Source organism: Plodia interpunctella, chromosome 11 (genome assembly GCF_027563975.2).
Source record: "Plodia interpunctella isolate USDA-ARS_2022_Savannah chromosome 11, ilPloInte3.2, whole genome shotgun sequence".
Lineage (NCBI taxonomy): Eukaryota > Metazoa > Arthropoda > Insecta > Lepidoptera > Pyralidae > Plodia > Plodia interpunctella.
The window spans coordinates 3,492,767-3,520,417 of record NC_071304.1 but is presented as its reverse complement, the minus strand read 5'-3'; the positions used below and the strand labels follow the sequence as shown (position 1 = coordinate 3,520,417).

General features: G+C 37.7%; 1 protein-coding gene across 1 annotated transcript; it reads right to left on the bottom strand.

Annotated features, from left to right (window-relative positions):
- Positions 1-137: 137 nt before the first annotated feature.
- Positions 138-27,651, bottom strand: LOC128673969 (meteorin-like protein). The gene is made up of 5 exons (XM_053752163.1): positions 27,360-27,651; positions 4,878-5,089; positions 4,383-4,673; positions 2,380-2,548; positions 138-1,985 (listed from the first exon to the last, which is right to left on the bottom strand). Exons 1-5 carry the CDS (start codon positions 27,455-27,457, stop codon positions 1,757-1,759), a joined length of 999 nt encoding a protein of 332 aa, XP_053608138.1. The 5' UTR covers positions 27,458-27,651; the 3' UTR covers positions 138-1,756.

Sequence of the window (27,651 nt, the reverse complement as noted above, 5' to 3'; positions counted from 1 at the left end):
CTACTTGTCGTTTTTTATTGAACGACTTACAGCCGTCCCCAACAATCTATCTCTGGTATATATTATCTTGCTAGTTTTGTTGCAAAGATATTTTTTACTATTTAGTAAAAATATGAAATGAAATAATAAATAGACAATAAATTTTTAAACATTTTATTCAACAAACTACTTGGTCGTTATCGCACAATATTTTTGTAATATACTTAACAAATTTTATATGTATGTATGTACAATAGACACTTCTCAATATATTCGTTGTTTATCTACATATATCTATATCACATATCGACATCTATAATATTACTTTGTACAAATATATTAACTTCTATAAAATTCGCATCATTTTCACATTAGCGGTATACATTTTCTGACATAATGTAAGTAAATATTTGCAGGCTGAATTAGGCATAAAAACCTTTTAGAAAAAAAATGTAAGCATTTAAATATCATAAGTATTTTCATTTACATATAATACACAATTTGCAGATACTTTACATATATATTGCATTGTCTTTGATACGCCTTTAGAATTATAAATCTGATTATAATATGTTAGTATATGTATAATTTTTTATACTATATAGATATTATGAATATGCAATGGAAGCAGTATGAAATTGCACTCAAACTAAAACTAAGATAATATGACTGTTTTATGGAAGTTGAAGTTTCACGTACTCACATAACATTATAGTAATATGGCTACTTTAAAATGATAATGTTTCTTATGTTTATATGTACAGAGATGAGATCAACCTTACAATCTAATATGAAGATCTTTCATGATTTTGGCACTCTGGACCACATTTTTTAAGAACTAATAATAAATGATTTTAAATAAAATATAAAAATGTTAAACAAAAAGTTGCACTTTAAGACATCCACTTCGCGACATTTTGTAGTCGAAGCGCGTATTCACCTCGACAAAAGAAATGTTGAAAAAAACGGTGTCTGTATCGTACGTAAAATGATATCGCCATATAATTAAGAACGAGGCTCTTGTCGGTGGAGTTCTTTCCATTGTTCTCGCTTCATAGTTTCGCAAATGTTTGTATTCGCCCTACAGGTGTATATGCGCTAAGACTATGCGTCACGTAGCGAAAGATATTATTTACAAACAAGCAAATTTATGGCAAGCAAATACATCATCTAAAAATAATAGGAATCTTGGCAAGTAAGCTAGCTAATTGTTTTTAACAAAAATTCAATCAAAAACTTTGAAAGTCTACACCGACATAAGCAACTTTATGCCTTTATATTCTTAACTTAAATCGAACCAAATTAAACTGTTGACTCTAATCTGTCCAGCAGATTAGATTTAATTCTAGAACGTTCAGAATTATGAGTCGGTTATTACTTTTAACGTATTAGACCATCCACACAGATACCGACCGAGTGGATACAATTCCACAGCTAAATAGGCTGTAATTAATTGTCACAAGACGTTGTGCCAAACTTTTCTTCATTCGACTTTTACTAACGTAGAATCCGACACTAAGGGCCTGTATCATCACTTTCTAATAAAAAACCATATTGTAATCTGTCACATATACTAACTGTTAGATAAATCTGTTTTATATGCCAGTTATCTAATGCTTGTGATAAACAATATTAGCTATATCAGCGAGAGGTGAAACAATTCCTAACTCTCTATTTTGTCCCTCTTCGTCCCACGAAAACAGTTTACTTATTTGGCCCTTTTCGTCTTACGAATTCACTGTTTGATCCTTTTCTACAAACACACTGTTCCTCACTGTCAGTGCTGCAACAGACAATGCGCCATGCCGTCCTTGTTCCTCCTGTCAACGAGCGCCTGCCAGCGATGCAGCCGCGGCGCGCACACGAGCGAGTACCGGCCCAGGCGGCGGCGCGCCGTCAGCAGGAACTCGCCCGCGCCCGCGCCCGCGCCGCACGCCGACCACACGTGCACGTGCGCGTGCAGGCTGCGGCGCCGGCGCCGGCGCCGGCTGTTGTCCACTTCATACCTGCGGGTAGGAAGCTGCTGATCAATATAACTTTATATGTTAATACGGGTTAGAATAGTGACGTTTACAGGTAACGGTACCGTATGGTCAAATTTAAGTTACGCATATTTCTATAATCTGCTACTCAACTATTCAGATCATAAATAAAAACATGCATAAAATCGTCATCCGTGGAAAGACACAATAAATATCACTAAACCTCAATTCAAAATAATTTAATTGTGTTGAACATAGTAATTCTAGCTTCACCCGCGCGAAATTTCCCACGGGAGCAGTTCTTTTTCCGGGATGAGATACCCTTTAGGTCCTTCTCCGTACTTAAAACTTATTATTGGTTGAGTAGATAAAGCGTGAAAAAATAACAATTAAAACAGAGATATTCCTCAATACTAACCTGAAATAGCCATCGTCAAGATGCGGTGTATCGGCATCATTATCAGCATCAGTGCTAGCGGGGTCGGCGTCGTGTCCGGTGGCGCGGATTAGTTTGGTGAGGCGCAGGGTCAGCTGCGTGGAGTCCAAGTCTTCGCGCGGCTCGCTGCTGATGATCAGTCCGCGAGACACTACAATTCAGAACTTGTTGTCAGCTAGTCACCGAGAAGAGACAGAGTCAGAAAGACGACGCCGCGAAGTTATCGCTTAATGAACCGGCATCCCCTAAATATCTATATATAGTCTATTTAATCAATTTATTCGGATTCCAATTTCTCTTTTCTCATTTTGTGTCTCTCTCTCATTTTGTCTCGTTTCAAAATTAATTAATTAAAAATATCTTTGATTTTAAGCCGGCCGCCTTGTACGATATCCCCTGTATAATGGAGTTATCTTATTCTTGGGCGGAAACGAAGGTTCCTGACGAATAGAATTAGCCGCCGTATTGCCGAAATTTTAAGAAGGTCGAATATACAGGATGCATTTTCCTCTCGCCCAAGCACCGAAAGGCGTTTCGACCGACTAATATTATTTAAATGCGGCACGCCCATTGTCTCTTACGCTCTATTCTTTACATGACGTCATCCACTTTTTGTCCACACAAAAAGCGATACCAGATATAGATTCTTAAGTATTAATCACTGTGTCGCCATTGTCCGCGTCGCAACGGGTTTTTGCTTCGTCCCGTCGTGAATAAGCGCAAATGTAACCGAATTTTTTATAGGCTTTTGTTTGAACAGATAAGTGAATAGTCGAAGGCTTTGGAACACGGTCATCAACCCGACAGACCCTGAGAGCCTGTAATTATGGAGTTTTACTAACGACTATCTATCATGATGTCTACGTTACATTTAATTAATAGGTTGTATTGTACATAGGTTCTTTAGTCTTTTCCATATACATGAAATTATTTATTAAATTGAACATTGGTTTTATAAGGACTTCCTTATGAAATAATGAATCCTAATGGACTTTCATTATTTACTTTATGGCCTATATTTTATTATTTATTTGTTGGATAAAACGCAAAGCGGTAACACATGGTCCAAATCTCTAAAAAAATGTCGTCCCTCAATCACAATCAGCTTATAAATCAGTACTAATGCCGGTCTCGTTCGTGACTTTGATAATAAAAAAGCCCTAATAATTATTACATGGCATGACAAACAAAAATTTCAATGACATGCGGCGGAGGTGGCTAATAGCGCGGCCGCCTACCGCCCTGCGGGGCGCGCAGTGACATAACTTTCCAACAATTATAATTTATCAAACAAGAAAATGACATTTGAAACCCGCTGCGCGTGCGCATCATGTCCACCAGTCTATCCAGTCAAGTAGGTACTTGTCAACTGCAGTATTGCATAAGGGAGAACTAGTCCCGGCTGACGGCGCCGTCTTCCCATCGTATGCAAAAACCGTAATAACCGGTACAGCACGCGTTTTAATCTCTTCTAAGAACCTTTCGTGGTCACTTAGCGAATCACAAAAGGCCAGCCCGACAATGCAACGCATTTTGCAACATAAAAGAGTAAAAAATATTCGAATACTTGCAGAGTCACGAGTGCTTTTAAATGACAAAAGATAGTCCGTTACTCAAATATTTTGACGTAGTTACGAAAATTAAATTCTGGCGCAATCATCATTTTAATATAAATTTCCAAGCTCTGGGAATCTCGATTATGGCGACAAATTACCATGCGGGCTCGCCTCGAGTTTATTAACATTCAACCGCTTCTGGTTTTGCACGCCCATTACGGTGGTGTAATGATCGCTAAAATATGGAGACGCGGACGTGGTGGTGAGATGCAACTGGCCATTTTTATCTTGTCACAGTTGTCCTTATCTGCGTAATATAGAATTCGAAATAACTGACATTTAAGGAGTTCTCGTAAAGCGTAGGAATTCTGATACAACAAAAACGGATAATTTGTGCATTTCAGATTTGTGTAAGAAGTGGGACCTCACCGAGATCACTGGTGCAGAAGGCGAGCTCCAGTTCCTCGTCAGAGCACGGTCGACAATCAGCAGTGGCCGGGTCGTAATGTTGGCTGATCAGCGGCCGCGCCTCGTAGCGGAAGGTGGCCACGCGCCGCCGCGGACCATCGTCCGGCTCAGCTTCCACGTACAGTGCTGCATGCCCCTTACGACTCCGGAAGCATCGCAATTCCCGGGGGTCACCGTCGTCTGGAGCATACAGGGGCACTAGTGATCTAGGACCCTCAAGGAAGAGACGCGCCGGAAATCGCTCTGGAGACACTGAAATTAATATTAGGTATAATGTTGAATAATATACGAACATAAACGCAAATTGTGAAGCAGATTTTGCTTGTAATCTTTCCGTAACAATGCCTCCTATGTTTTGTCAACTAAGCTCTGTTACTACTAACAAAGCTTGGTAGCAACAAGTGAAACCGGCATGGCGCTAACATAGTTGTATGTTGGCAAAGATGAAATACTCACCAGTATCATTAAGCTTTATGGAATGGAAGAGGTCTGGAGGATCGGGCCTGCGAATGACGCGCACGCAGACTTTGAAGTCCTGCGCGTCGGCCGGCATGGGAGGCCTAAACAGCAGCCGCAGGGCTCCGCGCGGGTACAGCCACGACACGCTACCCTCGCGACACCGCAGGTACACCGGCGTCACCCCGCGCTCCGTGTTCGACGTCAACCCGCTGGAAAAAAAAATACAAAAATGATTTTATTATTATGTTTCTGCATAAAAATGCCACAGTGATACTTTGGCTCTTTGTTTAATACCACATTGAGTAACTGGGCTTATATAGGTAACTACTTGCTGACTTATAAAGGGGTTAGGTTAGGTTATATTATATGTGTGTCGCTTTGGTTTCAACTCATGAACACTTTAGTCCATATAACGGTCTCTGAATAGTCTCTACTTACATGCCAGAATAGGATGCTCACTATAATCACGGTTTTTTTATACTCAATTAATCTTAACCATATATGCAAATCAAAAGAACTGCACCCGAATTGAAGCCGAATACACCGCACCTCATTACGATATTCCTACTAGGGTCTCTCATTACGATTACGAAAGGCTGTTTAATCATATTTGGGCGGTTTGATTGGGTCGGCCGGCTACCGAACACATCAATATCGAAAGAAAGCTTATTAGTATTCCGTCGTCGCCGACTTGAGCGGCAAGCGGCCGACGTTTATTTCACTCAATATAAATTACTTATTACGGAACATTATTAAACAGCCACCGCGCGCGACAACATTCCTGCGGTATCTAACCGTACAGTAAACGCTGTGAGTAAACGTAACAGAAACTAAACAAGCTCTACTACACTGAAATGTTATAAAATATTTACTTGAATCAGTAGATACTCATAATCGCATAAAATATGGCAGGCATAAATGATAATGCATGAAATACGGCAGCCTGGTGTCTTTGCTCGGGGCCATTAAGGACCATAGGTAGGAAATCTAGATCGAAAGCTGCAAGGTGCGGCGATATTGCGGCACGCGAAGTGTCATTTCGCGGTAGTATCTCGAGTGGTCTCATAAAGCAGCCTCGGGCGGACAATGCTATCGGCTCGAGGCACGTGGGCCGCGGTTCTGGAGTAGCGCCCACGCCCGGCCCACTCGCTCACAAACACTCGCCATAAAACTAAAATATACGACACAGACCACTATAAAAGATGCCACGTAAAGATTTTACATGGCATCAAGCCACAGCAATAAAAGCTCGACGCTTTTATGTAAAATGCATTGTCTGTGTGGCCGCGACTCGAATCGGGCAGAGCTTTCCTTTGCCGACTGCTAAAATAAACTTGTTCGAGCTTTTGAACAACTTCGTCTATGGAAATTTTGTCTTATTATCGTGTTAATTTGTAGTCGCTAATGTTGATTGCTGTTGATGAGGTGCTAATTATTTTATTCTGAATTTAAATGAGGTTTGATTAAATTATGCAATATTTTGTATACTTTACATTAATTTTGCATATACGGCGCCTGTTGAAACGATACCTGATGCAAATATTTGCATTTAATTCTCATTCCATCGCATCGATCCATTCATATGTAACTGCGTAAGAACATTACCACCATCAATCTCATAAAACAATGAACCAACAATGCCAGCCGCAATGCTATAAGCATTAATCAATTCTTAAAAAGTCTATTCTATTCCACTAGCTACTAATTTATTACGCAGATGTATTTTGAAATGTCATATTCTACATTCCCGTCATCGAGGACTTCCTTAATCCACCCTAATGGCTTAAAACGTTGATATATGTCCCGCCTAAATTACGAGCTAATAGAAACAAGTGCAGCTCACGTGGTCGTCGGCCAGGGGTTGCCGGGTTGCGGCACCCCGTCGGCAGGGGTGAACAAACTCATTTTTACTACCTGAGCCTTTACTAACTTTTGAAAAGGTATTATTTAACTTTATTAATAGTTGTTGGGTATAATTCCCTGTGGGTTTTGTGACGTTAGAATTAAGCGTATCAAATCAATAAAACAGTTTTTCTGAAACAAATTAATAAAAGGCTACGTTATTACTGTTATTATAAATAACTTGTGTCAATTAGCATCAATCATGTTTTATTGTAATTAGAAGTGTTTAAATTTTTATTACAGCATTAAGCTTTAATGTATGTCGTAAATGAAGGTGTACATAACATGTAACATAATGCAACAAAATAATTCATAATTATACTAAGAATTATATGGTCGATTCATTGTAAATGTCAACAATGGACTAGTTATTCTAATGACCAACCCTACCGAGACTTTCGTGTCACATTCGTGGCATTATCGGCGCGAGCTAAAACAAACATAAAAACAATGTTGGCAACATAAAAACCACGTAAGGTTGATTTTTTGTTTCCAAACATACAGACAAAAAATCTAGTCGGGTGTTAAACAGAACGTGTGGAACGCGTTAAACTCTGTTTTGGTCGTAAGAGGAAGAAATGTATTATTATAACAACGCGACGAATTTAATTCAAATCATTTGTCTTTATGAAGTTCATTTAAAATACAGATTATCTTCCTCTATTCTATACATATCAAATTAAAATTAATTTATCTAACTAGATTTTTATATTATTAAATCCATTTCGTTTCGAGTATATAAAAAGATATGATTTTATCCTTGAGGCAAACCCGTTTATGTCTTTTTAGGGGACGTGCGCGACGTGACATTTTGACACAGAGTGACCGAGGAAAAATAAATAAGTCTGGTGTCCGCACGAGCTGCCCTAGAGCGGCGATCGTGATCCATTAACATTACAAAACGTACAAAGCCGAGATTACCTATCTTCGGCAGATTCAAATTGAGGCAATCCCGGCTATTACAGGCAAATGACGCGGCGCCCCACTAAAAGCTGCTAATGTACCCTAACGTCACTCTTCCAAATCGTGCTTCGTCTCTGTCTGTCTACCTTGTAGATATTGTTATCTCTTACTAATGAGTGCAAGGAATTTCGAACTGATTCCATCATGCCCTTACATATTAGTTTCTTGTTGGAAGAGATTATACTTAACAGAATTAGTCATATCCTAAACGAATACTAGGTATTCTTGATATGTTTTTTTTTATGTTTTGTACCATCAAACCAGGCAAATATTTTTCCTTTGACATATTTTATAAAATAAGATGTTCACAAGTTTTATAGCAGCATTTACAACCTGTGATAAAACCCGTAAAACACTATTCGATATTTTATCTTAAAGGCTTTATAGCAATGCCATAAAGTTACAAACTTTTAACATATTCTTGTTAATATGCTAAATCGACTATAGGAGATACCGCCAATACACAACAGTACAAGCGATTTAATAATATGTAAATTGAAGCTTTGATATTCTAGTATATTTTTTATATAAGGACAAATGGAGGAAAATAAGGAAGGTCTTTGAACAACAGTGAAATCTAAACGCCTGAATATAATAGTGTTCTTTGATCAACTTGGCGGATGACATTTTCCTGAACTTCTCCTGGAACTTATTGCTATGTCCTGGGAATTGTAACAGTGTGAGGAATCTCGCGAAAAGGTTACAGTAACCTTTGCTCGGTAACCAAACTATCGCCGTTAGCATCTTCTTGACTTTTAGCTTTTATTGTATGATTCTGTCCCTTATTAGCGGGCAGTAACTTTCACACTATGTTGTGAGATGATCGCCAGATTTGTCATATAGGTATACCAGACAAATTAACATTCTTTTACATATTTTTCGGATAAAGTTCTCGTACACGTGGAATCTCGTATATTTTCAGATGTGCCGATTTATTGTTATCACGCAAAAATTTATCAGATGATGTACTTAATAAAAATACTTAATAGTGGAAACATATGCTCAATTTTATCGTGTATGACAATGGCGTTTGGTCAAAACAAGCTACAAACACATAAAGATTCGTGTTTTATGGAAACCCAAAAGTTATGGGACTGGTTTTTCGTATATGTAGAAAGTTCGTTAGAGCGCGATAACAGGTCCCATAAAGCTTTATCTAGAGGTTACAGCGGTTGAATTATAAAGTGTGTTTCTACGAACAGTTTTATTTATTTTTCTTTACAAAATCTTAGATAACAATAAGACACGCACGCTTTAAGATATACCCACTATACTCTAGGGTTGGTATCTCAGAGTTAAAGAGAAAATAGTTACAATAAGACTATTTTACTATATATACTTAAAAGGAAGAAATTATACAAGTTATATAATATATAATTCATAAGCGTTCATGGAGTGTGACAACAATGGGCGCTACGAGCTGCCCACGCGCAGTGTATTGTCGCGCGCAAGCCTGTATAGATTCCAGATTACTATCGCTGCCATAATGATAAAATATTGGCTTACTTTCAAAAAGAAAACACGTGAAAGCTGGTCTGGATCTTAGATTAAGGTCTTGTTAGCGCGAATGCGATGAATCATATAGTTTAGTTTATGACATGAGCCTAGCGTTTGTAGGTACATTGTTCGGTAATAAAGTCATCGTAAAATATACCCAGAGTTGAGACTTGAAGGTCTGCTATAACGAACTGAATGGTAACGAATCATTATTAGATATATACAATAAAGAAATACCTCAACTAAAATATGTATGAGCGATTTGAATTCATCAAAAGATTTAATGAGCATAACATAAGGCTTACATTAACTTAGTAAGCCCTGGTATACCTATATTATACATTTAAGTATACATATATGGTAGAAGAATAGACATTGTCATTTTTTTAGCAAAAAACTTTACAGCTATATTTGGAATTATTTTTAAAAACCTGTCTGACATGTCTATAAAATTGATGACCAAAATTCCCAATAACTCCTTTTGTTTTTCCTCGAGATAATATGTGAGGTTATCCAAGACAGATTATGGTAATATTGTCTGGGTATTATGTCGCTACAGACGATGTTGTATGAATATGGCACCAGAGTATAATCAAAGTCCCCAACGCGACCAAGATTTATAAGCTTTCAACGTTTAAGCTCACCCACACATCGGCGCTGGCAATCTCGTGGCGACAATGAACTCACACAAATGCAACTCGTGGGTCGTGCTATGTTTTTTCGTTTCTAGGTCAGCATTAAGATCTCAGAGATTGCAGAGCACAGCAATCGGTTCCGTGATATATTTTACGCCGACCACTTTGTTAACAAGCTGGACCCAATACCCAACTATCTATTTGTCGTTGGGAAATAGCGAAGTTTTACGGCATTTTACCTCCGAAAAGAACCTGTACAATGGAGGCAAGACATTTAACACTTATTGTACAAATAGAATAAGATTGTGCATGTGACATTTTAGAGAACGAAGATTAGAAGTAAATAGATGACAGCAAAGTAACATGAAGTTGAATATCCAAAATCCGAGCAAAAGCTACTTATTTATAAATCAAACCAAAATAGTGTTTAATGTTAGTGTCAAGCAAGCCCATGTAAGGTGCGTAGGATTTCCGTGAAACAATGGTCGTTTGGACAATGGAGCACTGCGCAGGCGCAGAGGGAGACGCGCGACGGGGCGCACGTGCGTTCCTCATTGTATTCATATGTCGTCGAAACCGGCCTCACAATTATAGTGCCCGAACAGCTCTCGTCGGATGATCGCCTAGATGCATGAGATCAAAAGAAATTTTGGATAATGGTGATGTTTTGGACAAGAGGATAGACATAGAATGTAAAGATTGAACTAAATTCCATTCAACTTTGAAGTAATATCTTCCAAATTATTATGATCAATGTTTCTGTCAACAGCTCTGTGGTAACATTTGTACGCTTTATAAAACGCTTTGTAGCATTATATAAAATATTGTCTGGGCTTGCTTCAGGCTCTGCTTCAGATTCAGATAAATTTCAATTTACGGATCAATCGCAAGCAAGCTACATTCGAACAGAGTTGAATCCATCGTAAACCTAGTAAGATCATAAGACTAATCAAATACAAAATTCAAGGAATTGAATATTGTTCTCAATATCATTCATCTTATAGTACAAAACGCAATAGTATCGTAACGATCGCGGTGAATACACTGATAGTATAATGGACACAGCTTGTACGAGATGGCGCGTGGGCGGCCCTCTGTCACTGACGTGGAATAGGTAATTACAACTCCTCACCTTATAAATAAACGTAAGTGGAATCACAATTGAACTCGCCACTCCGAGAGGATATTTGATTGGACTACTTGTCTACTGACTGGTTGGAACTAAAGCTACGCAGAATCTAATGAATCTTTTGTTGAAATAGTACGGTAGTATTGGAACATTTATTACGCAAGCACGGACAGACTATAAGTTTGAGAGCTATGAAATGAATGAAACATAGTTTGTATGAAGACAGACCTATCTAATATACGTACACATAGGAAAACCTGCAAGTTCTTACCTACATACGACAACACAACGAGCAAGCAACTAAACTTGCCACTCACGATTTTGGTACGCAACGCAAACATTTTTTTCGCTGCAGTAGGCGTGCAGCCCCGACCAATCAGTGCCGAAGCTACTGACTAACAGGCTGACACGAACATGATGCATGCACATAACGTGACTAAGCTGGTCATTAGTACATGCAATGCTGTTAATTCCTCGCTACCAGCTTGATGTGGGCTGCGGAGTCACCGGTCAACTATGGTAACTGGTTCGTCTATTACTAGAACTATGCGCACGTGCGAAGCAAACATGGAATTTTAGAAAAATGTATAATTTTCATTTTATTGTACTTCAAACAGTTATTATAATTTTCAGTGGACGAGGTAACTCTCGTAAACATATTTTAAAATTATACTACTACGAATTTATTATTAAGTAAGTAGTATTGAGTTGATATAATTCCGGTTTCCTCCTTGACAATAACAACGTCAATAAATCTTGATGAAGAATAATTAAGTATCTCTAGACGTCTTGATGGGACAAAATTCGGCTGAGTGCGCAAGCGCATGTGAGGCGGCGCCGGCTGCGGCGACGACGTCATCGTGGGCGTTGGGCGCCAATAGAACACATGTGGCCAAACAAAACGCAATTAGTTATATTAATTATATTACCTCTTTTGTAGCTTTTATACGATTATGCTGCTATAATACTCATCTAAATTAATATAAAATTATGCAGACATTGTGTAAAACAATAAGTACTCTACATTATGTTAATAAGTATGCTTGAGTATGTTCACTATACGTGAATATGTACACGTATATTTAAACATGTTCATAAATTACTTAGTCATTTTACGTAAAGAAACTTGTTAACTATAACAAGCTTACTTCTTTTACATGACAAAACAAAATCCTAAAATTCATATTGCCCAGCACAGCCCAGTGACGTTTAGCACAACAAAAGTATTCGCAGACAGACATAACTGCGCCTCGGCCCGGCTTAAAGCACGGCGTTAATTAGGGGCATTTTCAAAGCCGTGTAATTACCTCAGCTCTACGGCGACATTGCTTATTCTTGGATGTATCTTGGAAGATTTAAGTAGACTGTTTATGATATGTGCTAAGCCAACTTGCAAGCTTAGATACTCACATAGGCCCAGGATAAGCAAGTGCAATGCAAAAGTTTGCTTTATGCATGCGTCTTATAAATGGAAATATTCAAAGAAGAAATTCACACGGTGTCAATAATTTAAATAAGTATGTAGATAGACATTCAGATTCATAATCAAAAGAAGCATAAATATCACGATAATGCTATCACAGTTACGTGTAAAGCAACCGGCAGATAACGCGGTTAATCGGTTTTACGCAAATAACAGAGGCACGAAAAAAGTTGCCCAGAAATTTTCTTATGGGAAAACGGATTGATAAGGTGATAGATTTGAACATGCGATCACATACTTTCACGTGAGCTTCGGCGTGGGAATGCTGAGTGATCTACATAATTTTAGCGATCCCACCAAATCGACTGTTATAAATTTCTGATAAGGACCTTATACCGTGTAAAATATTTATTATGATTATAAAAGTGTAAGTATAAATAATATGTCATGTCGTCGTAATGGTCCTCACAAATTTAGCCGAGACGACACGCTAGGGAAAAGATCTAACATACATACTTAGATCTAAGTATATTACAAGTATGTTTGTTTTCGACGAAGTAACAGAAGTTTCAGATCGCTTCGAGAAAGAGCTCGTAGAATCTATCGCTGTCATCTCGTACCCAATAGCGGATAACATCATCATCCCAGCCGACGTGTGTCAGTGACGTGTTCAGACTGTCGATGACATGTTGACTGACCCACGACACGACTGTGACAAGTGACAGTCGCTGATAAGGCGTGTGAACTGCGCTTATCACCGCGTCCACCTGTATCTGGGGTAATCTAGACAGGACAAGGATCCGATCATTTTCGACATAGTGTGAGATCATTATAGTTCTCATACCTGTTTATTTATGTTATGATAAAAACTGTCCTTTTCTCTCGAGACAGTCTGCAAAACATTTTATAGAATTGTGCTGTTGTTTGACTAAAATATGTTAGCTACTAATAAAAAAACGTGCTAAATAAGATTAGTAAAATAAGATAGTATTAGTAATTACTGAAGTAAGCCATATACCTGTACGGGATTACTATGGCTTAACCAAACTGAATTGTGGGTTACAATTGGTCCAAAAACTCGGTCAAACTGAATATGCAATCAAATAAACTGGCAACTGATCTAGAAACGACGCGAGCAACATTTGTTATATAAAATGAAAGTCTAATTTATAGCCAGTTGTCCAATAGATAGGTACTAGGGTCCGTGGTGGCCGGGAACTGGTTTACGTTCTAAACTCCACAGTTACTGTGTTGGACGTCGCATCGCAACTACCTCTACACACCTAATAAATCATGGATTGTTAAAAAAAAGCTACAATTTTTAGATTTCTTATCTTTTGTTTGATATATGTAGCTCTCAGATGTAGAACGGAGAGATGAGTAGATAGATAAGGTGCGTGATAAAAGTTGTAAATTGGAAGTACTCTTCGCAATCGATATAGCAACGCTTATACGTATGTTTCTAAGTAACTTTGCAAGTGATAAGGACCACTTTTTTAGATTTCTCAATAACTAGATTATCTTCGGCTATGCAAACCCGCATGGAGTGATAGTAATTCTCACGCACAGTCGACAGAGGAATACGCAAGGAACCGTGAGAAACTGCCTTGTGGTGCACTCTGAATACCAACACTGTCACTTAATTTTCATTGTCTATTTTGTGGCTTGTATAAGAACTGTAGAATGTTATCAGGATAAATGAAATCCGCGCTCTACGTAAACAATTTTTACCTTTTTCCTTATCCTAATTCACAAATTTTTATTTTCCAAAACTATTCCTATTTTACTTTCTAAATCAAAACGCAACTTATAATATAATAATACATTTGTATAATCTGTGGCCCAATAATAGCCGTAATGATCATAGACCACGGCGTTCGCGGTGTCCACGTCCACAAAAACCGTAACCGGAGCGTTAGGAGTGAATGCAGTGCCATAATCCGGTGCAGGCGGAGCGTGGTGCCCACAATGGACAGGAATGCACCGAGACCGAATACCCGACCGCCTGGAAGCTGCCTGCTGCTCGACTATAGGTGCTGTATGCGGAAATGTCCCACTTTCAATAATAAATGGGTACAAAGTTTAAAAGATAAAATTAAAACAAATGATTTGCTAGCTACACAGTTATAATTATACAATCAATCATTTAATGAAATTAGCACTGCGGATGTCTAAACTAAACATAAAAGCAACGAATTACCTGCAAAATTGTAATATAATAAAAAAAATATCACCTTATTTTGATTTGCAAAAAATTATTATTCAGACCAACTCAAGCTGACCATATACGAATGAGTTATAAGTAAAGTAAAACAAGCGCCTATAGGCAGTTAATTACGAGTTTTTCTGCTGGCTCTACCGTATAAGACCCGAGTGGATTTTGCAGTCGACTGAGAGTTATACCTAGTTCCTGGGTAGTGTACTTACAAGTACAGGGCACAACAATGCTAGGCTTAACGTAGCCAGCGGCTGCGAAACTTGCCCTGGCTATATTGGAGAAGTGGTGAGGGCCGGCCCGAGGAGAGTGTAAAGATGGGGCGATATTATATACAATATATATAATTGTTTGCTTCAATTTACACAATAATGATGTGTGTTGCTAGGACTTAATTTTATATACATATATCTAAGAGCTGTATCATTACATAGTATAAAACAAAATCTTCCGCTGTCTGTCAGTCCCTATGTATACTTAGATTTTTAAAACTAAGCGATGAATTTTTATCAAGTGATTCAAGAGGAAGGTTTATTTGTATATAACATGAATAATATTGCGTTTTTGTCGCTAGTAGTTAATACAGCTTTCCTATATTTTAAGTCAAAAAACAAAATTTAACCAGATTGTCATCATATTCTTCCAACCCATGTCGGATTATTATCACAAGTTACATTTTAACGTCCCACTGCACAGGCCGCCCGAAATCTTGCGCCCTACAGTAGGGCCGGCCCTAGTGTGGCACACCATAATATTTTCCGCATTGAGATTGCGTGCCGCGTGCCCGCCGGCAGCGGACAATTTATAGCTCAGTGGAACCACGGATTGGTACACGCTTGTTATTATTTAAGGGTGGACCTGGACCGAGAACCTGGGCAGACTGCGCCCCGGGCTATTGCCAATGTGGCCATGGCTTGCTAAATGTATGCATTACTTTTGACCAAGTTGCGGCCTCTGGCCTGGCCGACTTACCCGACTTTGCCAATCACTTGGACTTGTAAGAAGTGCCATTACAAATTCAAATAATACTCCTACTTAATATGCGTAAAATACAGCATCATTTTCAAATCAATCACTCGACTACGTGAATAAACGTATGACTCAAATGTACATTACCAATTACGTTTTCAATATCAATATGGCGATGATAGTTTTTACATCGCGCGATTTGCGTACAGTCTTGGCGGAGTCTTGTATCGGATATGTCGTTAATGTGGCTATGCCTTACAGAGGCACGTGTGTAAGATTTACAAGATAGCGATGTAGATGCAATGACGAATACGTGTTCGAACGGGTCAACTACATTTATGCATATCAACTAGTCGGCGCTCCGTATGCGGCTGCAGTGGGCGAGGCTGGAGCGAGCGAGAACGCGCCAGGATATCTGACTCCTACGGCGACCGGCCTTGTGGCACGCGCCGGTTCCAGTTATTATTTCATTGAATCCGATTTATCGAACAGATTGTAGAAATTTCTGAAACTTAACTTTGCTTAAAATGGAATAAATAATGCTTGCGCGTTGATGTCTTTCTTATGTTACAAAGAACTTTTTATCTAAACTGAGATATAATAAGAAATTCTGATGCAAATAGACGTTGTAATGCTGAGATTGAATGAGAATTGATTAACTACGTTTAGATTACACTATTGTCTGGCAAAACCGTTACATAATCAGTTATTTCTGAGCGCTAAACATATAAACATTCAAATTGTGATAGTAGTAGACCTTCGCTACCATATTTCTCTTTGATTCGGCTCTTAATTACCTTTAAGATTGACATTTATGGTTGATTGCTGTACATAAATATAAATCAATTTACATAGTATATCAGCCATTTCACAATATTTGCAATAATTTACTCTAGACAGATATTTTGTTCGAGATAAAAGTTTGGAATTGGCACCCGACAAAGCAGCGGCCGGCACGAGTCGAGAACCTGATATGCATACGATACTAATAAAATAATGCCCTCGAGAAACAGTCATTTCTCAACATTCAGTCGTATTCAAATCTTGACCGCTGTTGGCTAAAATAAAATATATGGTTTATATCGCCGCAGCTTTGTGTTCGAGTGGAGCAGTGATATTTTATTCAAATGAGCGCCGTTTGAGTTAAGAGGCGGAGGCTGGAGGACCCAAAGATGGCGGTCGTTCGCTGGAGTTCATAAATTAGTAGATGACAGCGGACAGGCTCGCGGACGATACGGACGGACACTGCGAAGCTTTTTGCACGAGATAATGCGAATATATCACAATGGCCCATTACTTAACGGTTTAAAAGGTCTGACAATGGAACATACTTTGTTTCATACGTGAAATGTAGAAAATATTTGCGCGTCATTTATTAAAGATGGTATCAATTCAGTAGTAGCATGCCACAAGGAAATAAAGTTTTTGTTACAAATAATTGTATTCATGATGACGTGTTTTCATTCAAAACATTACCTGTCTCCAATTTATAATATGGCTAGGCATGGCTATATGATGTATGTATTTGTTCGTTGTCAAATGCTCGCGGACGCCCACGTTACTAAAAACAAAGCTACCGATTGAAAGTGGAGAATATTTGAACTCTAAACGGGCTAGAGTGTTCCGCAAATAAATACCAAACATCTTGTCACTGATGTCTGATGAGATGTCACGCCACTGTGATGTACTCACAAGTTATACGACTTTATTCAATCAGTTCGGTGAATTAATATTCAATTAAAATAGAATATATTCAATACAGAACATGGAATTAGTAAGTACTCTGTGCAAGTAACTACTAATTCCATGATACAGAATAACTGCTTTTTATCGATAGAAGTAATATTACGAATTAAATTCGACTGCCAAGATCAAAATCGGCACATATTTCGTATAGTTTATTGCCGGTCAATTAAATTCTTTCTATTTCTGTTATACACCTTCCAATTTCCTACACGTTTTAATTATTGTTATATCGTTATGTTTGATTACTTTTATTGCTTTGGATAGCTTCGATAGACATGTTGTTCTTATTAGAATCCAACATCAATTAGTCGTAATTATCGATTGAATCTCGGCTTTTGATTATTTTAGAATAAATCTTATATTGATTCATTATAATGATTATGGCTAATAATGATAATAGTTGACTCATTGGTTTTCCTGAGGCGCTTTTGGCTTGTTCAGAACTTAATAGCCCCGTCAGTGACCCGACACAATGCTAACCACAAACTGCCTTTTGTTGGAGAACGCGCGCAAATATTTATGTCCGCACCCAACCTCGATATTGTACAAATGTCTGCCATATTTGTTTTTTTTCTTTCATAGATAAGAACGGCTTTCCTATTTAACTAAATAAAGCACGCCAAAAAGTAACTAACTACGATGGGCACAACTTATAAGCCATGTACAAAAATGAATTTTAAGGTAGGTACCATTATTGCTTTCTAATATCGCTATTTCTCAGCAACGTCAATTAAATCGCAAACATTCGAAGATACCATTAATGGTCCTTAAATCTGAGCTGCAATAATTGGATTTACATAATAGTATATTGCTAGACGGCTACAGCACCATTCTGCCTTATTAAGCAGAATAATAGACCAAGCGCGGCTTTCCAAACACTGGAGTCTTGACACCTTTGGTGTTTGTGTGCTTTCCTAGCTACCTGGAATGTGTATTTTAAATCTAATGTGGCTAACATAAACCTCAGCCGGTAGTGGTCAGCGGTGCCGTGTTTACATAACTAGTTAGACATCGCAGCAGACCGAGCCGCCCACGCCAGTTATTGGACACGTCCACCTAAACACGAACACTTCATATCCATAACGCTCCATTGTATCCACACGCAGCGTGCAGGTGCAACCGTTGGCTAGGATTAATCATAATATTGATTTTTGCTGCACTAGTTGTAGATTTAAAATCATTTTATGCGGTGTGTTAAGTTATGATCTCTTCGAGCTCGATAATGAGCCATCAATCATGGTTCACGGTGTAACTCCGGTGATATGCGCGTGTGGTATGCGACGCGAGGAGTCCCACCAGTTTTTCCTCCGCGGCGGCCGCTCGGCGCTACTAAGGCCTCAGAGGACGCTTAATGCAATTTTGATTAACTCTCAGTGAAGATAATGCGCATTTTGATGTCACATTAATTATTGCGAATGTAATTTAATTGAATATCTCAATTCAATAATTATATTTTCTGCACGTTCTGAACTTTAATTATTGATTCCTTTTCTTATTGCCTGCGTGATTGTAATTTAAACCAGGTAGTTATATCAAGTTCACGTTATAATTAAGATCTTTTCAACATCTGCAGAGCAAACAAATACCATATCTGCATTGTAAATCACATTAAGAAGGTTTTCGTAACACGCAAATCGGTCGTAACGTCAACTTTCACTCGAACAATGGCCGCTCACGAGTGCTCCACCAACAGCACGACCTCGAGTCACGCAGTCAACAAGATCGACATTATGCCCGGGAACCGAGCCACTTACATACGAGACTGATTGATGGCTCGCAAAAAGGTTACACTCATGTATGAGTAAGACAAATGTTAAAAATTTCAAACAACACAAACTTATGATCTTGATGATGAGATTCTGGTCCAACAACCAACAATGAGAGAACCAGTTCTATCCTTTCCAGAATGTCTGTTTGCATATGGTCATGAAGAATATGAAAATTACCAAGTATCGGCAAATCATATAGACATAAGGCATATCTACATAATGAAGGGGCGATATGTAAAAGTACAGGCGCGAACTTAGGGGTAGGCACACACTAGGCGTGAACGCTAACACGCGGCTCAAACACAGAGGTGTGAAAAGCCGAGAGGTGATCGTGCTCGTCTTATTGCATCCCTGCTAATGCTAAGCGGCTTACATTTACCCAACCCGACCAATAAATCCGGATGACCAAGCCAAGTATACCTACACCGATATTTCATCTTGTTGAACGAACAACTATAAAGGGCTTAGAATCTTGGGTGCAATGTAAAATTAAAATAAAATCTTCATATCACGGCCGGCTAACAAGCATTGCTTTGTGCGTTCTGTTTTAAAATATTGCTATTAAATTTGAAGCTATTTATAAAACATCACGTCAAAACCTATTGCATGGGCCGTGCAATGTATCGAATGACATTTCGCGTGTTTTGGTATTATGTTTCGTGTGTCGCAATTCAAGTGGAATTAAGTAATTTACTTTATAACTTTAGAGGAAGTAAAGATTATGATTCTTGTGGTCACGAGATGAAAGTTGAGCCTGAAGGTTTCTCTGAGGTACATTCTAAATAAAGCCAATTATTGTCACCATAGAAATTGTGAAGAAGAAGCCAATTTACCCTTATCGAACACAATCTCTAACGAACGGCGACTATAGCCGCTATTGTTGTGTCGCCAGAGACACGATTATGGTTATGGGCCACAGCTTGGCGTACGACAAGTAAACAAAACAAGTTATAATACGAAACTCAGAAGACACAATTTTATGGCATTCTTGTCTCAGGCAGAACGTTGTATAGTAGGTCGTAATTCTACGTCGCATCTTTCTTTAACGTCTTCTCGTGAACGATATAAATTACATACATACAAAGCAACATAAAAGCTTTTACATAAAATACAATGTTCCTTACATTACTTTCTATTTGGAAATACAAATACGGTTTATCAAACTTTAGAACAAATTGACATTTAACTAAACGTGTAATATATTTTATTGGCCAATAAAACGATGGTAATATTTGGAAGACATCTAATGAGATATCGTGTTGCTATTTGCTGTCCGTTCGGCCGTTCACCAAATTTCAAAGGCACTAAAAACAGAAACAATCGTATGGTACGCGACGGCATTTGAAAGAGAGACCGCGGCTCGGGCTAAAGTTTTTTTGTTTTTGTCCAATGGGTATTCTCTTTCCTTCATTTAGAAGTTGAAAGGAAAAGATAGACTAGGAAGAAAGTCGAAGCATCTTATTCTTTTAGCAACCGAGATTGCAAAGCGCTATAAACGGCGAAGGCAGCCCGCGGCGGTTGCCATTTGCGATCGGTTATGGAACGACCGCGAACCTCTTTTTACATTATAATCGGTCGGTCCCCGTGGACTCCTCTTTTTGTTTTAATGAACCAACGATCAACCTATATGGCCACAAAGCCGAGGTACGAAGCGAAATATTGCTTGATGACGAAAGTTTTCCAAAACCGAAATTTATTTGAATAAGAATGCAGAGTCGTGTTGAAGTTTTTGTTGAAATTAAGTTGGGAATTGGATTTTAAAGAAAAATCGTTAAAGTGGTTGCATTTCGGAGAGATCTGAGAGCAGACGGTTGACGGATGGACATATGACATGGTCGCCGAGGCGTGACGTCGACACGATGGCGACCATGCTGCCCGGATCGGGTTGCCGCCGCGGCCCGTGCCACCTCATTAGCGACGCTGTGTCATGCAATTTTGCATGCAGTCTGATTTGCACTCAAATATTTTGTATCAAGTTTCCATAACATATTTTGAAATGTTTATTGAATTACCAAATTCATGATCGTAATAAAAATGCTGTTAATGCCCAGTTTGTTATACATATATAAGCTGTTTTTTTATAAAAATTTAAAGTTTTTTACATAAAGTATCTAATGATATATTCTAAGAAAACATGTCAACCAATCAATGACAGATTGTTAAATCATAAAATATTCTGTCTGAGATGAAATATTATAATAGGACCGGCATGACGATGACTGGGTAGGTACCTATGCATTTAGTATGCAGCTCGTGCGGCGCGACGCGTCCTCCTCACCAATAATGGGCATCTAATGCATTATGCATCAAATCCCGCTGTTCTCGAATACCTGTATTTTAGATATTTTTTGGCAAAATGGAAAGATTTTGTTTCTATTTCCAAACAGCACTTAAATTTTATTTTGTTACCGCTATTATTTATAATTGCATAAAATTTCTGTTTGTCCAAAGGTACATACGAGTAGATGAATCAATTCTGTAACAATTACTTAACTATATAAGTAAGTACATCTAAAATAGATAATAAAAGAGACAACAAGTACAAGCTCAGAGATTATTTTCTATATTATAAACAACAACGCACGTGGAGGTTTATTCTTGCTATAAGTAATTTAATTCATTGAACAATGAAACTAAATGATGGCCCGGGACGTTTGCGCAATGAGTTATCACTGTAATCCAGGGCAATTAGCGGGTCGGCTCTAGGAACGAATGGAGCAACTAAACAATCAACAAAGAAAGCCTTCAACCTGACTCCGGCCCACACAATGCCGCTCCACAATTCGCTGTTAATTAGTTTCGTTACAAAGAAGGCCGAGTTCTATGAACGACATTTGTTTTCTGATGTTTTCTTACTTGCCACAGTAGTTTTGTAGAAGTCAAATAAGAAGCTACAGATGTGGAATAAGTACAAGTACAAAGTCTTGTTAGCATATCCTTAGATCATTAGAATATCTATCTATCTTGTTGTAATACTAAATATGTATGAAATATTGTCGATGTCGATTCAAACCTACACGAAGTTATAGTATGTAACTTTTCTTACTGTAAGTATTGCCTCAGTAAGTGAATGATAGAACTTTTCAATCGACATAGTTTACGCAATCTATTTTAAATAAATAATTTATCAATTAATTTCTTTGAAATATAATAACCACTAAATTTTGCGATATTAACCACTGATTATTATAAATATCAGTCACTAATCAAATGTGCTGCTAAATAGCGAACAATTGCCCGCCCATTACAGTCAAAAAGTTATCCTACAATTTACTTACGAACGGTGCTAATTCAAACAAAGGCCGCCAGCAACTTTCCAAACTAGGCCATCATCATTATCAACATCAAAAAACTTGAGAACGAGTTTATACTTCCAAGTATTATACTTATCGTACACTTGTACGACAAAGGTATGAACCTATACTGAAAATTGTTTGTTTCCATATCCTAGCGTCCTAGCGCCTAGTCAACAAAAAGCAATTCATTCAAGTATCGGTTTCTAGAATATTCAAGGGAAAAGACAGTATGGTGGTTTGGAGTTACTTTACAATAAGTATCAAAATTTATTACGTTTGTTAAAACGATAACATGAGTAGCTAAGTGGACACATGGCACCAGTTACCAGCGTCGTGTTACCCTAAGTAATGAGACAAACGGACGAACACATTAGGTACATCTTGTGATTGGAGGTCGTGTGCGACATAAAAATATTTCCAGCAACTGTTTGTAAGTAGTGGCAAGATGGTGATGTTCAAGTGTCATGGGAACATCTATAAATCCAAGCCGATAAATTTATATCGCGACATTAGTAGAAAACACTCGATAATGGCATATGATTTGTATATTAAATTACATCTATAGAAGATAGACAGATAATTTGGTATGTACAAAATTCCGAGCGAAAGGAATATTCCACGGTATGTTTTATGAAATATGTACATATTACCATCCTACTTAGCGGTGTCAAATGATTGGACCATCCAACAATCTCAATAGAGAAATCTAAGGCGAGCGTCTACAACGCGAATGAAACACGTGTCGTTGATTGCCCCCAATTGGCGAGCGAATAAAAACAATCGTCGCTTAAAAATAACCGTGATTTCATCCCGAACATGTGATGGTTGTTTTCTCTTAGTGTAACGAAGTGTGGAAGACGCCGTTCCCACCATCCCATGTGAAATGTCCTGGCGGCGCGATCCCATACGCCGAAATGCCTCCGAATCGCTAATGATATTAATGAACTAAGTAGGTACATATGTAGGTATGTATGTAGCAAGTTCCTGGAAGAAATCGTGAAATCTTGACGTCCATAAAGTTTGCACTAGTGAATCCTGGCTTGCTTGCCATATGGCAGGCGAAGCACCAAGGTCGTGTTTATTCCGTCGTATGATGCAGATGTTGTTTTATCAGTGACCACTGAATATTGATATACTGACATCCGCACTAAGCGGTTATGTGGGACTGGGTATGTGGGTCACAATCAGGAAGTAAAACCACAAACATATTTTTCCCATAAATGAACAATAACATACAGATACAGAGTCGTCAAGCTAAATTGATACTTTAGCACTAATAAAATACTCTATAAGTATTGATATATATTTGCGTCAAGAGGGTGCTGCAGACGTCATCTGCAGAACACAGCTTCCGCTTCGCTGAGATGATCGAGTATCATTAATTGCGTATTCTCACACGCACTCCGACGCTTTTATTTTAATTTATATTGCTCGTTTTGCCATTTGTTTTGCTTAACTAACTGCTGTGTATATAGTTTACGAATCTACTCAGAATTTAACGATGAAGGAGTCCCGTTAAAACAATTACGATTTAAATACACGATTTTTGTATTGAAATCGATTCGATCAATTGGAACTCCTATTATATCTTCAATGAAGCAGATAGATCAGAATTTTTTTGGCACTGACGAATATTTCTAAAGTGTCCGTGTGTGTATTTTTTTCCCAGTCCTTTGAAAAAAATATGCATTTGGCTGCTTGAATATATGATAAATACATGCATTATACCTATATTATATGCAGATTGAAAATATTACGTTGTTGTGATTAAGCACTTTATTATGTCGAACGAAGGTAGACTGAACTAAGAAATGCGTTCTGTCCATGGAATTAGTAGATACTCCGTTAGTACTTATTATATTCATGGTTCTGTCACCACGAATGACGGCTATGGTAATAAGCCCCAGCATACGTTAGTCATCATTGATTCTTTTTGTTTTTTGGACGTCTATGCGATATCTTAAATGACAGGATCTATTGTTGTCGTCAGAAACCTTTTGTTAAAACGTTGGCGCCATCTCGTAAGTTACAAAAGTACCTACGACGTTCTTGATAAAATATCTGAGAAGAAAAAACCAAGAATAGGGGCGATTAGACATGGACACGGTATCCAATATTTATATGTACTGTACAGGCAGTACTAAAATATATTTTTTTAATTACTCCCTAAATTTGATTCGTTAAAGATGATTACATTACATTATTTTGACAATTGACAATTAATAATAAAATGAATTAAATTTGTCTAGTGTGTTAGATTTGTGTGTTAAAAGTTTTGGCGCGTGAATTGGCATTTTCGCTGACTGTAATTTTTTTACACACATTTTACACGTTTATAGCGCACTTCCGTCGCGTTCTCATCTTGCGTGGGGCAAATTAATTACACTTTCCCTTTAATTCGACGTAAACTGCAATTGAACAGATTGCTCTAAAATTGCAGGCTTATTAAATTTGTCTGCAGTTTTCATTTGTTTGGTACCTATATCACCAACGACACGATTTATTTGAATATTCAAATATGCTTTTACAAAATACCATTTTGGATGACTTCAGTCTAACGCAAAATGTATTCGAATATACTTACCCCCAGGCATATTCAAATTAATTTGTTAATAAACAATTTGCCAGTAATGGGTTTCTGCGTTCAATTTTGCGCATAATTGCTATTATTTTACAGTATTTGCATATGCTGAGTTGGATAATTGCGCAATTTACAAAATGTTTTAGAAATCCGAGGAGTTTAATACCTATAGTTTTCTCTGTGAATATTATTCGTGAATGTTAAAATTATTTACTTAGAAAATATATTTAGCTGACACATAGTTTAAATTCTAAAATAGTTATAATTCGGAGTTCAGTGAATTTATATAACAACAACGTTTAAATGAATAGGTGTCTCTTTGCTACTTCTTGGTGTCAGTCATTATATTGAAGAACAGCTGTAAACGACGACAGCATGCGACATAAGATTCCTCAAATTATGTGATTTTCAGCAAAAAAGTTTCATTTTTGTCATGATTCAACTCTCTATTGAAGTTGATACACAACCCGACTGGTATCATCAATCAGTCGAGTTTGTCGTGCGAACGCGTTATAATAGGAGGAGGATATTATAATAAACAGATCCCGGTCCCCTCGCGGCTCCCTCCCTAATAAATATTAATGTATGAACTTGAATGGTCTACAATGAACGTACGATGCTGGTACATTGACACTCAATTTGCTTTTTTGCAGTCGCTGCACTGATATGCTCTTGTATTACTCTTCGCGGTCCTTCTCGATTAGCATCAATCTCCCGGCGACGACGCAATCGTTAACAAACATTGCTTAGCATTCCTTTGTCTGTCCGCCTCATTAACTCTGAATGCGACTTATCGCTTCAACATGTTTATTTGCGTAGGCAAACTGCTTCTAGACAAATTAGCTCTCATTAATAAGCTGATATCAGTAATGTACGAGTATTTATCATTGGGCGTTACAGGAAATATTCTGCAAACAAGGGTCTACTGTACACATACAAATAAAAACAGTAGTTGGTTCAGTGTAACAAATTATGAATGTATACTATGTTGGTGTACCTAGTGAACCATGAATAGAGACCCATTGATTGCCGTGGAGAATTGTCACCCACAATTATTTTACAAGTTTTATTATTTGTCTCTTTATTGTTGTGATAATAAACAATTGGCGCCAAGGGTACTAGCCGGAAGGGTCGCGTGCCTGTTGACGGCGGGGGATGACGAGAACGCATTTCCCACAAGTTTCCCACGCCACCCCTCGCGGCTCAATGGAAACCCAACTTGTTGATTTTGTCCGTAATCGACCATCAACCCTCATAAATGTCCTATTTCCGGACGACTCAGAAACAATAATAGCTTTTTTTAATTACTTGTTGATATATTACGTATCAATTTACTGTTATGTTAAAATAGATGTGGGAAACTATCTATGATTTATATCTACTAGATGATTTTAGATTGGCGTTTGAAAGTGCGACAAATTTTAAATTCTATTAGAAAAATGTCCCATTGGGATCATTGAATGGCAAGGTCCTACCAATATAAAATCCTTATTGATAAAATACCTACTTTTAATTTTCTTTTCTTATGTAATTTTACAGTCTAAATTGTCCGACGTATCAAAAGTCTACATGTAATATTGGTCTAAATGGTCTAAGATTGGTACTTACCTAGGCATTATTAAATTTTAAGTGACTTTTATCTCTTACTAGCGACCCGTCCCGGCTTCGCTCGCTTAACCTTCCTCGGGAATCACTCTAACTATTGGTGAAAACCGCATGAAAATTCGTGCAGTAGTTTTTTATTTTATCGCGATCAGACAGACATACGCGGTAGAGGACTTTGTTTTATAATATGTAAGGATTTTAAAAAGTCAAATACCTATCTAATATAAACTAACGGCAATAACTAGCCAAAATAGTTACTAATATTATATTTTATAATGTCAGAAGGTTTCTTGGGATTAATGAGAAATCATTAAGTTAACAATTTCGCACACGCAATCTCGAAATAGTATGGAGATGAGGTCTTGGCAAATTGCAGGCCGCTGATGCCTCGGGTCATCATTTTGTTCTGATGGAAATTCCTCACGTGAATAAAATAGTTTAAGTTGTTCTTTAGAATGAGGATTAAAAAAAATAAATACCTACTCGTCAAAATATTAAACTAAAAAACTGCCTTGTAGTAACGGCAGTTTTTTGATTGATTACTAAACTTTAATTAAACAAATAATATTGCGGAATATCATCATAAGATAGTCATACATACATAGTTAATGTTATATTAAAATAAATAGATAAAAGTGTGTATGAGTATGATTCATAAATTAAAAATTGATTAGAAGTGAACGTATACAAGCCTATTCCCATATCATTATTATATTGCATACAATTATTATAAAACAGTAGTCACGAACCTGCCATTCCAGTCGCATTGATCTGCCATCACTCCTGTCTTTGCAGCAGCCCACATCATCGACAAAGTCCAAAACACAGCCTGAAGCTTCCCACACATTTTATTAACGTCTTCTAAATAATAAAAGTCAATAATCACTTCTAAATTTTATAATCACATCACTATCAATTAAATTTACGAGTAAAACTACATTTTTTTGATCACCGAAAAGTTTCTCAAATAGTAAATAAATTACGGAAGTGAAATGAAAAGCAACATACTCCCTCTAATTTAAAATCACTACTGGCGCGCAC